A 16,091-nucleotide genomic window follows, 5' to 3' on the forward strand; every position below is an offset into this window, starting at 1 on the left:
GAAGAAGACCTGACATCTTATCTCATCTCAACACGCCTTTGGCCCTGCTTTGCATTTCCTTTCTATTTCTGTAATGTAGGTTTCAATGTTTTGCAGGTGTCAAATAGCCATTATTTAAAACTAGCAAAATTTCAAATGCACGCAACATACAGATCTGCAATGAACTTCATTCTTCCCAAATATGTACGAACATTTTTGAAGGTGTATTTTCCTTTCTTACAATCTGATTTCCCACTCCTCTCAAGGCAGAATTGCAGTTGGGACAGCAATGATGTTCCAAATATTTTCATTCAACACCAACATTTGGTGAATAACTTCAAATTCAGCATTAAGGTGACTCTCTGAACAATCAGGTTTTGCCCCTCCCAACAAATTAAGGTATACACACAAACACACACACACATATATATATACACACACAAACACACACACATATTCACATACACACACACACACAAACACACATATACACACACACAAACGCACACACATATACACACACACACAAATCACACACACACACATACATACATATGCACATATACACACACACACATAAACATAAACACACATACACACACACATATATAAACGTGCACACACAAACACACACACACATATACACACACAAATATGCAAATACACACACACACAGACATATATATACACACACAAATACACACACACACACAAACCACACACACATGTACACACATATACATACACAGATACACACACACACACACACACACACACACACACACACATATATATACACACACATAAACATAAACTGCAAACACACACATATCCACATATATATATACACACACACACACACACACACACACACACACACACACATATCTACTTTCTCAACAATCCTCTCCAAGAAGTTCTGTCGCTCAAGCTTTTGGGTCTCACAATCTGCCATGATCTTTCTTGGGAAAACCACATTTCCAAGCTGGCCTCCAAAGCCAGTCGCCGACTGGGCATCCTCCGTCGTGCGAAGGTCCTTCCTAGGCACACCTGAGCTCCTCACCACATACAAGGCTTTCATCCGCAGCTCAATGGAATACTGTTCTCCCCTATGGGCCCGGTGCTCCTGCCTCACACCTAGCTCGGCTTCACGCTGTTGAAACCAAAGCTTTCAGAATTATTGGAATCTCCCGCGATGAAGCTATCTCTGAGGGCCTTTCACTCACTCACCGCAGGCAGGTAGGTGGTCTTTCTGTCTTCTACCGACTCCTCTCCGGCCTTGCACCCCCAGCTCTCTCTGGGCTCTGTCCCCCAAATATTCCTACAGGTCGCTACAAAATCTGCCAGCCACCCTCTGATGGTTAAACTGCCGAAATCTCGGCTCTCTGCTCACCTTCACTCTTTCATTCCTCTTTTCTCCCGCCTCTGGAACAAACTCCCTCACTCCCTTCAATCCCACTCCTCCCTCCAGGTCTTTAAAACAGCTGTTCACCACCATCTCTTATCTTCCCCATCCAAAACCTTGATCTTTTCTACCCCCGCTAATTCACCCCAGATCCACCTTGTTTGAAATTCCAACTTCTTTCCTGGAAGTCCTGGCAGTGTCCATATGTTTTATACCTCTCCCACCGCCCCCTTCCCATGCCCCCCCCCCCCCCCCCCCCCCCCAAAGCCCTCGCCCTCTCTCAGATCTCTCGATGTCTCCATGTCTCTCGGTCCCTGCCTCTCAATGTTGTGTTTGTGTCCTTCCCCCTCTCTCCCCATCTTGTCTACCGCTCCCGATGTTATATGTTTTATGTGTCGGTTTGTCTTTCTGTGTGATTAATGTTCGCTCTTTCACGAGCCTCGATCTTGTATACAAAAAAAAAAAAAAAAAAAAAAAAACACACACACACACACACACATATATACACACACACACACACACACACACACACACATATATATATATACATACACACGCACACACACACACATATATATACACACACACACACATATATACACACACACACACACACACACATATATATACACACACAAACATATACACGCATATATAAACACATACACACACACACATATATAAACACACACACACACACACACACACACACATATACACACACACGCACACACACACATATATATATACACACACACACACACATATATATACACACACACACACAAATTTTATTTTATTTTTTTTGTATACTGAATCGAGGCTCGTGAAAGAGCTGACATTCCAGAACCCCCCATGACATTTACTTCACAAACAAATCAACCAGACAAACAAAATATATAAAAAGAGGGAGCGGAAGACAAGAGAATGGGAAGCACACAAACACTTGAGAGCACACAACATTTGAGAGCAGGGAGATGTGTGGGAGGGAAAGGGCTCGGGGGGAGGAGGCGTGGGAATGGGTGGGGGGGTGGGGGGTGGGAGAAGTATAAAACACAAGGACACCAAGTACTTCCAGGTCAGAAGTTGGTATTTCAAAAAGTGGAATTGGGGTGAAATTATCGGGGATAGAAAAGATCAAGGTTTTGGATGGGGGGAAGATAAGAGATGGTGGTGAACAGCTGTTTTAAAGACCTGGAGGGTGGAGTGGGATTGAAGAGAGTGAGGGAGTTTGTTCCAGAGGCGGGAGAAAAGAGGAATGAAGGAGTGAAGGTGAGCAGACAGTCTTGATTTTGGCAGTTTAACCATAAGAGGGTTGCAGGCAGATCTTGTGCGACCTGTAGGAATATTTGCGGGACAGAGCCCAGAGAGAGCTGGGGGGGCAAGGCCAGAGAGGAGTCGGTAGAAGACGGAAAGACCACCAACCTGCCTGCGGTGAGTGAGTGAAAGGCCCTTGGAGTTAGCTTCATCGCGGGAGATTCCAATGATTCTGAATGCTTTGCTTTCAACAGCGTGAAGACGAGCTAGGTGTGAGGCAGGAGCACCAGCCCAGAGGGGAGAGCAGTATTCCATTGAGCTGTGGATGAAAGCCTTGTACGTGGTGAGGAGCTCAGGTGTGCCAAGGAAGGACTTCGCACGACGGAGGATGCCCAGTCGGCGACTGGCTTTGGAGGCCAGATTTGAAATGTGGTTTTCCCAGGAAAGATCATGGCAGATAGTGAGACCCAAAAACTTGAGTGACAGAACTTCTTGGAGAGGATTATTCAGAAAGTGGATGGGAGGGTTGTCCAGTCGGTCTTTTCGGAGAGACATCATAAGAGTGTGAGATTTGTCAGGATTGGAAGACATGTTCCACTTGTTTGCCCAGTCAGTGATTTTGTCCAGGTCTGCAGAGAGTGAGGAGGCTGCAGACTGCCGATCTGAGGGATGAGGAATGGAGCGGCAGAGAGTGGAGTCATCAGCAAAGAGATAGAGAGGATTTTCAAGAGAGTCAGAGAGATCATTGATGAAGACCAGAAAAAGCACAGGGCCCAGAACACTGCCTTGGGGAACTCCAGCCTGAACAGGAAGAGGAGATGAGAGAACCCCATTCAGGGCCACACGTTGACTACGATTAGAGAGGAAGTCCGCCAGCCATGCGTGGAGATTTCCATGAATACCAAAGGAGGAGAGTTTGGTGAGCAGAGCGGGGTGCCAGACCGTATCGAAGGCACGTGATATGTCGAGGGAGACAGCTCTAATTTCCTGTTTCGCATTGAGGACCTCCATCCATTGTTGAGACAGCAGAAGCAGCATGTCCAGAGTAGAGTGACCTGGTCTGAAACCAAATTGATGATCAGAGATCAAGCCATTGGAGAAGAGGAAATATTTCATATCCGAAGCATTGATGGATTCCATGACTTTGCTGATAATTGGGAGAAGGCTCATTGGTCTGTAGTTGCTAGGATCTGTTTTTGCACATTTTTTGTGTGAAGCGGTGATGTTGGCTGATTTCCAAGCAGATGGCAGATGACCTTGAGCAAAAGAGAGGGTGAAGAGAACAGAGAGAGGGAGTGAAAGAGCGGAAGAACAGGATTTTAGGACCCGTGGGCTGATGCCGTCAGGTCCAGTTGCAGAATCAGAGTCGAGGGTTGACAGAAATTTTTCCACCTTGTCAGGAGGAAAGGACACAGAGTCCAGGAGCAGCTGGGTACGACTGGGTACGGTGGGTACAGAGAAGGATGGGTTTGGGACACAAGATTTAGAGGCAAACACAGAGTTGAGGCATTCAGCTTTTTCACGTGCGGAGTAAACCGTGTAGCCGTTTGAGGTGAGGGAGGGGATGGAGGGGGAACAAACACCAGAAACAGATTTGACCAGACGCCACCAGGATTTGGAAGAGGGAGACAGATAAGAGAGTTCGGTCTTGGGAATGGAGAGATATTGTTTCCTGGCTCTCCTGAGGGTGGACACACACTTGTTTCGGGCTTTGTAAAAGGAAATGAGATTTCCTTCCGTTGGATTTGCTTTCTAGGAGACGAAGGCAACTTGTTTCTGGGCAACAGCCTCAGCACAAGATTCCATGTACCATGGACGGGAGGAAGGGTATGACAACTGAAGACGAGATGGGATAAATCTGTGCATGAGAGAGAGCAATTTACTTTGGAAGAATTCCCAGGATGAGTTGATGTCAGAGGCGGTAGAGATGGGAGACCAGTCCAGATGATTGATGGCTGCTTGAAGACCGTGCCAGTTGGCCTGAGTGAAATGCCAGACTCGCCGACGCTGAGGAGGCTCTCTGAGAATGGTCAGAGAGATGTCCACTTTAACAAGCACATGATCAGATGAGCCGATTGGAGCAGAAGAAGAACAGCAGACATTTTCAGGGAAGTTAGTCATAACCAAGTCCAGAAGAGAAGATGCTCCGTTGACTGAGATCCGAGTTGGGAAATTGACAGATTGTGTTAGTCCCAGTGAGTCGCAGAAGTCCTTTGCTGAGGAGCCATGGCTGGTGAGAGAGGTACCCACACCCAGCCAACTGGCATGGTGACAATTGAAATCATCACATATGAGGAAGAGAGAGTTGGGATGGGTATATAGAAGTTGGTCCATATTATCAGACACCGAGATGTCGATGGAGTCATCACTGTTTGGTGGATGGTACAACACATATATCAACAAAAGGTGGGAGCGAAGGGGAAGCCATAGCCAAAGGTATTCCTGGGGGTGAGGTGGAGAGAGGGCAGTGCAGGGCGAGTGAGGAAGATAATTTTTTTAATAAAGATAGCAACCACACCTCCACGACGAGGCTCAGGTCTATCATACCGGAGGAGGGAGTAACCCGGCAGAGATACCAAGGAATCAGAGACATCATGAAGGAGGAAAGTTTATGTTAAGCAGATCACGTCTGGATTGTCAGAAGCAACCTGTATGGAGAGATCAGTCAAGTTTGAGCGAAGGCCCCGGATGTTTGAGGTCTATACCGTTAATGAAGAGGAAGGGGGAGCATCGGATACAGAACAGGGGGGGGAGGGGTAGGGTAAGATGTGGAAGAGGAGGAAGTGGTAGGGAGAGCTGTTGAAGGTGTGTCAGAGATTTCAGAATAGCTTGGAGAAAGGGAAGAATGGGGTGGACAAAAGGTTTGATGGTGATTGGGTGAGGCACAGTGAGGTGTTATTTGAGGAGGGGGAAGAGTGAGGTAGAAGGTTGGGGGAGATGAAGGTGAAAGTTGGAAGGGGGAAGAAGCGGGGAGGACGCTTTGAGGAGGAGGGGTGAGAGGGGAGTCTCGGAGGGGAGGAGTGAGGGAGAGTCTCGGAGGGGAGGGGTGTGGGGGGAGTTTAGGAGGGAAGGGGCAAGGGGGGATATTTGAAAGGGATGGGTGATGGGGAAGATTTGGAGGGGAGGGGCAAGGGGGAAGATTTGAAAGAGATGGGTGATGGGGAAGATTTGGAGGGGGGGGCAAGGGGTAGATTTGAAAGAGATGGGTGATGGGGAAGTTTTGGAGGGGAGGGGTGATGGGGAAGTTTTGGAGGGAAGGGGTGATGGGGAAGATTTGGAGGGGAGGGGTGAGATTGGATTTTAGAAAGTGTACGATTCATGGGAAACGAACATTTATTGCAAAATGAGTTTCTTGTGACCTTCGAGTCAAAAATACGTTTGAGGACGCTGAAGGAGGGGTGGAGTGCAGGAGAGTTTCGGGAATGTAGAAAAGAGGAACTGTAAGAGATGGAATTTTATTTTGGAATGAATAGATTTGGTGAGCAAGTCGAAAGCATCCTTTTATAGAAGAAGAAGAAAAAGGTGTTAGGTTTTAGGTTAAATCCAATATGGCTGCCAAACCATGTGACCTATGTTGTCATAAATTTCATATTTCAATACAAATGAGTCATAGATCATATGCATGTAATTTCAGATTTTTAGGATAAGGGATTCGATTAAAACATTTTTGGCTGGGTATCCACTTCACCGATGATGTCATCAATATCATGCTTTTTTTTTGTTTTTTGTATACTGAATCGAGGCTCGTGAAAGAGCTGACAACTGCCAGGGAAAGACAGTACAGGGGGACCACGAGGGAAAGACAGCACAGGAGGACCACGAGGGAAAGACAGCACAGGGGGACCACGAGGGAAAGACAGCACAGGGGGACCGCGAGGGAAAGACAGTACAGGGGGACCGCAAGGGAAAGACAGCACAGGGGGACCACGAGGGAAAGACAGCACAGGGGGACCACGAGGGAAAGACAGCACAGGGGGACCACGAGGGAAAGACAGCACAGGGGGACCACGAGGGAAAGACAGCACAGGGGGACCGCGAGGGAAAGACAGCACAGGGGGACCACGAGGGAAAGACAGCACAGGGGGACCACGAGGGAAAGACAGCACAGGGGGACCACGAGGGAAAGACAGCACAGGGGGACCGCGAGGGAAAGACAGTACAGGGGGACCGCGAGGGAAAGACAGCACAGGGGGACCACGAGGGAAAGACAGCACAGGGGGACCACGAGGGAAAGACAGCACAGGGGGACCACGAGGGAAAGACAGCACAGGGGGACCGCGAGGGAAAGACAGCACAGGGGGACCGCGAGGGAAAGACAGCACAGGGGGACCGCGAGGGAAAGACAGCACAGGGGGACCGCGAGGGAAAGACAGCACAGGGGGACCACGAGGGAAATACAGCACAGGGGGACCACGAGGGAAAGACAGCACAGGAGGACCGCGAGGGAAAGACAGCACCAATGACAGCACCATTGTTCCCGATTGGGAGTACTTAATGTGCCAAGTTTCTAATTTTTCCATTCAGCCGTTTCCGAGAAATAATTGTTTCATTATTTGCGTTTAATCCAAGATGGCTGCCATACCACGTGACCTATGACATCACAATTATTTTAAAAAACATTCTGCATGGGTGTCACTCCTACCCTGAAAGTTTAGTCTCAATCGGACATGTGGTTGCTGAGAAAAATGAGATTTAGCCTGTACGGACGGACATACGGACAAACTGAAAACATAATGCATTCGGCCACCTTTGGGGGCAGAGGCATAAAAATCTTCGATTTTGCAAGTAACATGCAATAAGGTGTTAGGATTAATTCGACAAGTAAAACACTTAATCTGATCAGTATGAATTTTTTTTCCTCTGCAATTGTTGGTTCGATTGACACAACATTTTCACCATAGAAGGTTTCACCATTCCTCCTGTGGAATATTTTAATGATAATTATGACATCATAGGTCACATGGTACAGGTGCCATTTATATTTCCAAAACCACTCCATGGAAAAAATTGAAACGGCTCATTGGAAAGAACGCCACATGGGAATAAATTGTTTTTGTTACTTTTTTTTTTGTTTGTTATTTTTTGACGCTTGTAAAACTTTTTGAACTTTTTTGTTATTTAAACGCTTGTGATTACGTTTTGATCACACATTAGATAAACACTTCGGTGATAGGCGATTAACTTTGAACGGGTGATCGTCGCACGATTAACTATTCAATTCAGCCTATAATGTTTGCTTCTTGGACCGTTTCAGCACCACGGACAGTTGCAAGCACAAATAGCAAAACCTTGTCTACAGGATCGGTACGTTGTCTCCCCACAAGATCAACAAACGCTTTTCATTCACTCAGACCTCCTGTCTCTTAAATTGTCATGCCTCTCCTCCTTATCCTCTTCTCTCTCTTCACTTTTACTCTCCTCTTTCTTCAACCCTTTGTTCTCTCTCCTTTTTTTTTAAATCTTTCCTTTTTTAAAATCATATTTCCCCCTCCTTTTCCTTTCTTGTTTGTTCTAATTTCCCCCTCCTTTTCCTTTCTTGTTTGTTCTATTATCTCACTGTCTGTCTGTCCCCTTAACTTTCAATTCATGGACCAGAGACCTCCCTTTCAAGATGTGTCAAAATGAGCCTAAATTTCCACTCCACTGGCACACTGACCCCACTAAGACTGGTATGCCCTGACTCCACTGGCACACTCCCACCCAATGACAATGTCAACCTTTGCCCATATTCCGTCTCCCTCTTTTGTTCTAACAAAGCGTTAATGCCCAAAATATCAGCTTCTTATTGCTTCACACGGTGGTTAGCATACCTCAATCAATCCTCAGGTATAACAATGAATGGAATGTTCATTTCAACCTTTGTTAGACCTGTCTGCCGATACAGATAAACACCAGACATCATTCTGTTTACTCCAACCGCTCGGAATCAGGGCCGCCACCGGCTCCGCAACTTGGGGTGTGGTTACCGCCTTTCAACTGCATTACCGCCGCCGTGGTCATCCAACTGCGATCTGTGATGGTCGCAAACTTCCCTCCCATGTATATATAAATATAATATGTATGTATGTATATATATATATATATATATATATATATATATATATACACACATACATACACAGTTATACACTGTAGTGGCCAAAAATATTGGCACCCTTGCACTTTTTTCAAATAATGTACCATTTCTTTCAGAAAATAGTTGAAATAAAAAAATATTTTGGTATCCACATTTGTATTTCTTTGGTTTGCAGTGGAACAAAACAAAAAAGCTGAAAAAATTAATAAATCTTAGCTGTTCCACACAGAAATCCTAAAATGGGCCGGACAATATTATTGGCACCTTTAAGAAGTTGTTCGAAATAATAAGATTTCAAGCAGGTGATTCTCCTTTACTTTGGAATTGAACTCGCTTGTGGCGAGTTGCAGATGCCTGCAATATAAAAATCACTCATCCAACCAGTTTGAATAGAGAAAAGGAGACGTTCTGCTGTTTGTGACACTGTGTGTACCGCAATGAGCATGGAGAAAAGAAATAAAACCAGAGAATTGTCTGAGGTGGTCAGACACAAAAGCCAAGCATGGACAATCTCAAGGCTACCAAGTCCATCTCCAGAGACCTTGATGTTCATGACGTGTCCACCGTGTGCAATCTTATCAGGAAGTTTAAGCCCTATGGCACTGTAACCACACTCCCTGGACGTGGCCGCAAAAGAAAACTTGATCGAAGATTGCAGCGAAGAATTGTTTGAATGGTGGAGAAAGCACCTCGATAAACTGCCAAACAGATTCAGGCTTACCTTCATACACAAGGTACGACAGTTTCAACTCGCACCATCCGTCGCCAACTCAAAGAAAGGGGGTTCCATGGTAGGAGACCCAGGAGGACCCCACTGCTGAGAGAGAGAGAGAGAGAGAGAGAGAGAGAGAGAGACATAAGAAAGCCCAACTAGATTTTGCCAAAGCCCACCTGAACAAGCCAAAATCCTTCTGGGAGAATGTCCTGTGGACAGATGAGCCCAAATTAGAGCTTTTTGGTAAAGCACATCATCTCTATGTTTACAGAAAACAAAATGAAGCCTTCAAAGAAAAGAACACCTTCCCTCCAGTCAAAAATGGAGGTTCAGTGATGTTTTGAGGTTGCTGTGCTGCCTCTGGCACTGGGTGCCTTGAATGTGTGCATGGCATCATGAAATCAGGAGATTACCAAGGCATATTGGAGCACAATGTTCAACCCAGTGTCAGAAAGCTGGGTCTCCGTCGAAGGTCATGGGTCTTGCAGCAGGACAATAACCCCAAACACACTTAAAAAAACACCCAGAAATGGTTCAAGACAAAATGCTTGACTGTTCTGAAGTGGCCAGAAATGAGTCCAGATCTAAATCCCATTGAACACCTGTGGGGAGTTCTGCAAACAGCAGTTGGGAGAAGGCACCCTTCAAATCTGGGAGAACTGGAGCAATTTTCACAAGAAGAGTGGGCCAAACTGCCAGTAGAGAGGTGTAGGAAAGGAAGCTCATTCATGGCTATAGGAAGCGCTTGACTGCAGTTATTTTGTCTGAAGGCCGTTGTATCAAATATTAAGTCGAGAGTGTCAATAATTTTGTCAATGCCATTTCTTTTTAATTTCTGATTTAAAAGGTTATATTAAGTTCTGAATAAAAAACAAAGGTTCTGTAATATTAACAGTGAAATAAAGAATTGTAGAGACCAAATACTTTTGGCAATTTCAACTTATTTTTAGACAAAATTGTGAGTTATTTGAAAAAAGTGCAAGGGTGCCAATATTTTTGGCCACGACTGTGTGTGTGTGTGTGTGTATATATATATAATATATATATATATATATACGTATATATATATATATGATTTCAAAACACACCTGTTCACAAGTGTGCCTCACTGACCGAGTCCTCAGTCAAGGTCCTCAGCATCATCCCGTTTCGGCCCTTTAACCTCGATACGGTCAGCTAAGCTGGGCCAGCAGGGGCACATACACCTCCACATGCAGCAGCTACCCCTGGATGCATACATACCCCCACCCCCAGCCAGTGAGAACACAGACTACAACAACAAAACCGCCTCCACTCCCAGAATCCACAGCCCCTCATCCACTCACTCACACACCAAAAAAGAACCAAAAAAAAAACCGACCACCTACCCTCACAACATGCAGCACCACTCAAACAAAAACACATTCATGCAAAACCACACCCACTCCTGCAAAACACACACACACACACACACACACATCTCCATTTATCTTCCATGCTCAGTCACTACCCCTTTAGGATGAAATGAAACACCACCCACAACCTAAACCTACACCGTTCGACGTGCCTCCATAAACTTCCTCCAAATCCAAAGTGAACCTTTCAAGGCAACCTGCGCCACTCTGTCACACATCCTCCTTCTTTCTGTCCCACACACTCCAAGCCAAGCAAGAAATGCAGAAAAGGAATTGTCAATATACCCTCTGCACCCCACCTCAAATGGCTGACAAGAAACTCGCCAACCCTTCTCCTGACACTCTGCCTCCAGCTCACTGTACTTTCCTCTCTTGCACCTCCTCCATGTTCTCTTCCCAAGGTACAGACAATTCCCCGAAGATGACGTGTCTTGTTGCACCTGACCAGATGACAATGTCAGGCCGCAACCTTGACACACAGATCTCCTCTGGGAATACCAATTGTGGCTTTAGGTCTGCCACCACCTGCCAATCACAAGCATCTAACAGCCCTCTTGCTCTGTACCTCCTCCTCCTCTTTCCACCTCTTAGACAAACAACACCTCTCCTCCATGGGTCTCCTTCTCCACTCTTTCGATCTCTGCACCTCTTGTTGCACCATCTGCAATACCACCGCCAGCACCTGATCATGTCACCACTTGTATCTTCCTGCTGCCAATACTACTGAGCATGCACTCAGTGCATGCTGCACCATTCCCAAATCTCCACACAAATAACATCTCTCCTCCTGCAACAACTCCCACAATCTCAAGTTTACTGGTGATGGAAGCACATCATACGTTGCCCGCAACAGGAAACTCAACAATATCGAGTTTCTCTAAACATCATACGGTATATATAAATCAATGGTGAGTTGCATCTCCTGATTAAATTGTGAATGTTGTCTTTTTTTCTTCTTCTTCTTTTTTACATCCTTTGATGACATTCTGGAAGCGCAATTTGATTCGGTCCGAACATGTTTGACCAGAAGTTGAAGCAGATTGTGAAGGTTTTAATAAAACCACCAACCACCTTCCTGTGAAGGTTTCGGTTGCACTTCATATATCACACAGACCAGACCTTGTTCTCCACTCACCTCAGTCGGCACAGCGCTCCTAACCGTCCCATCACTGGGGGTCTATCATGCACACACTTCCATCTGGAAAATGTGCTTTTGCACGTTTGCCAGTAACTTGTCCCGAAGTGAACATTTTGTTTTACACCCCATCAATCCATGTGATAAAAGCCTTTTGTATACGAGCAATGTTCACATTTACCACGACAGAGCACACGTTAGCCGCCGCGCAAAATATATAAAGGTACCTTGTAAACATTAGTAAAAGTCGAAGGTTGTGTGTGCGACCATCACTGGTACACCATGTATTTCTACAGCCCCCTCTCCCATCTTCCTTTCCTCTTAGACTCTCAATCCTCCCTCTTTTTCATCATTTTCCTCCACTTTTTCAATGAATCAATTTTTCATCGTTTGCTTTTCCTCTTTCCTCCGCCCAAGTCATTCCTTCCCTTCCATATCTCCAAACCCCTTCTTACCATCGCAAACCGCAATTCACACCTCTCCGCCTCACCACCCTCTTTATCCCCCAATCCCCCCACACTTATTCCTCTTCCAGCGCGTGCGCCGCGCCCTCTCCGGTGCGCTTGTACACACACGCGAAGGGTGTGGGGCAAGAAGCAGAGCGAGCGAGGAGTGCGACTTGCTACTTTCGGGATATTTATAAGGTTTCGGGAAGAAGGGAAATCCGCAGCATAGCCAGAAAGAGGAAAACCAAAGGTGCCAAGCAAGGGGTTTCCCCATCGAGGTTCGGACTGCGAAACAGAGCGATCCACAGAAAGTGCAACTTGTGAGGGCCTGACCTGCGCTCGGAGAGCTCAGGGGGCTCCAAGGATCAAGCTGAGGGTCGCAGATCTCCGAGAATCAAGCTGAGGGACGTGGGACTCAGAAGGATCAATCTGAGGGACGTGGGACCCAGAAGGATAAATCTGAGGGTCGTGGGACTTAGAATGATCAATCTGGGGGTCGTGGGACTCAGAAGGATCAATCTGAGGGTGGAACTCAGAAGAATCGATCGTGGGACTCAGAACGATCAATCTGAGGGTTGCAGAACTACTAGGATCATTCTGAGGATGGCGGGACTCTGTGGATCAATCTGAGGGTCGTGGAAATCTGACGATAATTCTGAGAGCCGCGGGACTCGGAGGATCATTTTGAGGGCCGCGGGACTCCGAGGATCATTCTGAGGGTCGTGGGACTCAGAAGGATCAATCTGAGAGTCACGGAACTACGAGGATCATTCTGAGGCTGGCGGGACTCCGTGGATAAATCTGAGGGTCGTGGAAATCTGAAGATAATTCTGAGAGCCGCGGGACTCGGAGGATCATTCTGAGGGTCGTGGGACTCAGAAGGATCAATCTGAGAGTCGCGGAACTACGAGGATCATTCTGAGGCTGGCGGGACTCCATGGATAAATCTGAGGGTCGTGGAAATCTGAGGATAATTCTGAGAGCCGCGGGACTCGGAGGATCATTCTGAGGGCCGCGGGACTCCGAGGATCATTCTGAGGGCCGCGGGACTCCGAGGATCATTCTGAGGGCCGCGGGACTCCGAGGATCATTCTGAGGGCCGCGGGACTCCGAGGATCATTCTGAGGGCTGCGGGACTCCGAGGATCATTCTGAGGGCCGCGGGACTCCGAGGATCAATCTGAAGATGCGAAGCGAGAGGATTTGAGGAATACCGTCCATCTACCGGTGTCACTAATCACATCGAAAGGACCAGATATATCTGGGTTGGTGTAGGGGTGGGAGGGTCAACGGTGCTCCCCATCGTGACTCGCAGCGACATGATCTCGATGAACAGCGTAGGGAAGCAACCCTTCGCATTGCACACTTCACTCGGAGACACAAAGTACGGGCCGCTCACCTCAAGTTCCGAGGCAATTCGACGGGCCTGCCTCGCTGCTCCTGTAAGTATCAATCACACCATTTGTAAAATTCTAAACTAAACACACACACACACACACACACACACACGTCGGTAAATCATGATCCCTTACCAAAATGGAGGTGGATACAGAGAGTCCTGGGAGGGTCCGTTCCATCTTCTGAAACGAGCATATTGAGACAACAACCAACGACACACACACAAACATTATTCACACACACACTATTCACACACACACACACACACACACACACACACACACACACACACACACACACACACACACACGCTATTCACAAACACACTACACACACACACACTATTCACACACACACTATTCACACACACACACACACACACACACACACACACACACACACACACACACAATTCCACACACACACAATTCACACACACATAATTCACACAATTCTCACACACACACATACGCTATGCACACACTTTTCACACACACACATACACACACACGCTAGTCACACACATACACTAGTCACACACTATTCACCCCATTCACACCCCATTCACACACACATTATACATACACACACACACACACACACGCTATTCATGAATACGCTAAATTACCGAATAAACTGTCCTTGTTCGACTTGCTCGGATCCTCATGTCGTTGTCCCTCATTCTCAGCTCCAGGGGAACATATTCTCGGGTCTGGAGGAAAGTCTGTTCGTGCGAGCCGAAGCTTTGGCCGCCGTGGACATCGTGTCTCCAGTACAGACGCCTCGTACCTGAGCATGAACAGCGCGCACTGCATGGCAGGATCCGCGGGCGTGCCTCTGACGCACGCTTCGGTACTGGGTCCGCACCACCACCCGCACCATCCTCACCACCCTCATCACCATCACCAACACCATCACCACGCGCACATGGCGCATCAAGCGATGGACGGCGACCTGCTCGAACACCTCCCCTCGGGACTGGCGCTGCCCGGCTCGGGGTCCGACGCCGCGAGCGCCTCGCACGTCACGCCCGGCGCGGGACACCTGCACGCCGCCATGATCCTCGGGCCACCGTCGCACGTGCCCGGTCTCCCCGAGATCGACACGGACCCGCGCGAGCTCGAGGCGTTCGCGGAGCGATTCAAGCAGCGACGGATCAAGCTCGGGGTCACGCAGGCGGACGTGGGCGCCGCCCTCGGGAACCTCAAGATCCCCGGCGTGGGCTCTCTCAGCCAGAGCACCATCTGTCGCTTCGAGTCCCTCACGCTGTCCCACAACAACATGATCGCGCTCAAACCCGTCCTGCAGGCGTGGCTTGAGGAGGCCGAGAAGGCGGCCCGCACCCGGCAACTCAAACCCGAGCTGTTCAACGGCGGCGCCGGCGGGGATCGTCGCCGGAAGCGCACGGCGATCGCGGGGCCCGAGCGACGCTCGCTGGAGGCGTATTTCGCGGTGCAGCCGCGACCCTCGTCCGAAAAGATCGCCGCCATCGCCGAGAAACTCGACCTAAAGAAGAACGTGGTGCGAGTGTGGTTTTGCAACCAAAGACAGAAGCAAAAGAGAATGAAGTTTGCAGCTTCGCACTGAACCCGCAATTCACGTTCCTTGCTAAGCACCCCCCACCTCCATCACCCCAAACAGAGCACCCCTCCGTTCCCCCAACCCGAGTCCTCCTTCACTCTTGCCCCCAACTCGAACCTTCTTCCTTCTTGCCCCCAACTCGAGCCCCCATCCGTCTCCACCTTGTCTTAACTCTACCCATCCGTCTCCTCCCCAACTCCAGCGCCCACTCCCTCTCCCCAAAACTCTAGCCCACCTATATCTATCCCCAAACTCGACCACCATATGTTTACCCCCGCCCCAAACTCCAACCCTCTTCCTTCTTGCCCTGAACTCGAGCCACCCTCCGCCTCCCCCCCAACTCCAGCCCCCCTCTCTGACTCCCCAAAACGGGCACCCTCCATCTCCCCCCAAACTTTAGCCCACCTGTATCTCCCAAAAACTCAACCCAATCCCCCCTACGTTTCCTCCTCCCCAACTTGGTCCCCTCCATCTCCCCACCCCCCCCCTCAACTCCCTCCCCCCCCCCACTCTAGCTCTCCCCCCCCCACTCTAGCTCCCCCCCACTCTAGCTCCCTCCCCCACTCTAGCTCCCCCCCCCACTCCAGCCCCCCCCCCCCCACTATAGCTTCCCCCACCACTCTAGCTCCCCCCCACCACTCTAGCTCCCCCCCCCCACTCTAGCTTCCCCTCACCAATCTGGCTTCCCCCCCCCCCACTCTACCCC

At 48.4% G+C, this 16,091-nt stretch overlaps 2 protein-coding genes across 2 annotated transcripts in view; both read left to right on the forward strand.

The window, feature by feature from the left end:
- The window catches only part of LOC137433227 (pro-neuregulin-1, membrane-bound isoform-like), a 376,724-nt gene that overhangs the window by 237,164 nt on the left and 123,469 nt on the right, over positions 1-16,091 (forward strand). The window lies entirely within an intron of this gene.
- On the forward strand, positions 13,726-15,391 carry LOC144893350 (POU domain, class 4, transcription factor 3-like). Its single transcript, XM_078783903.1, is given in 3 exon segments — positions 13,726-13,848; positions 14,493-14,571; positions 14,574-15,391. Coding segments are annotated over 3 exon segments (1,020 nt in total).

The sequence above is a fragment of the Myxine glutinosa genome, chromosome 8 (genome assembly GCF_964187855.1).
Source record: "Myxine glutinosa chromosome 8, kmMyxGlut1.1, whole genome shotgun sequence".
Classification (NCBI taxonomy): Eukaryota; Metazoa; Chordata; class Myxini; order Myxiniformes; family Myxinidae; genus Myxine; species Myxine glutinosa.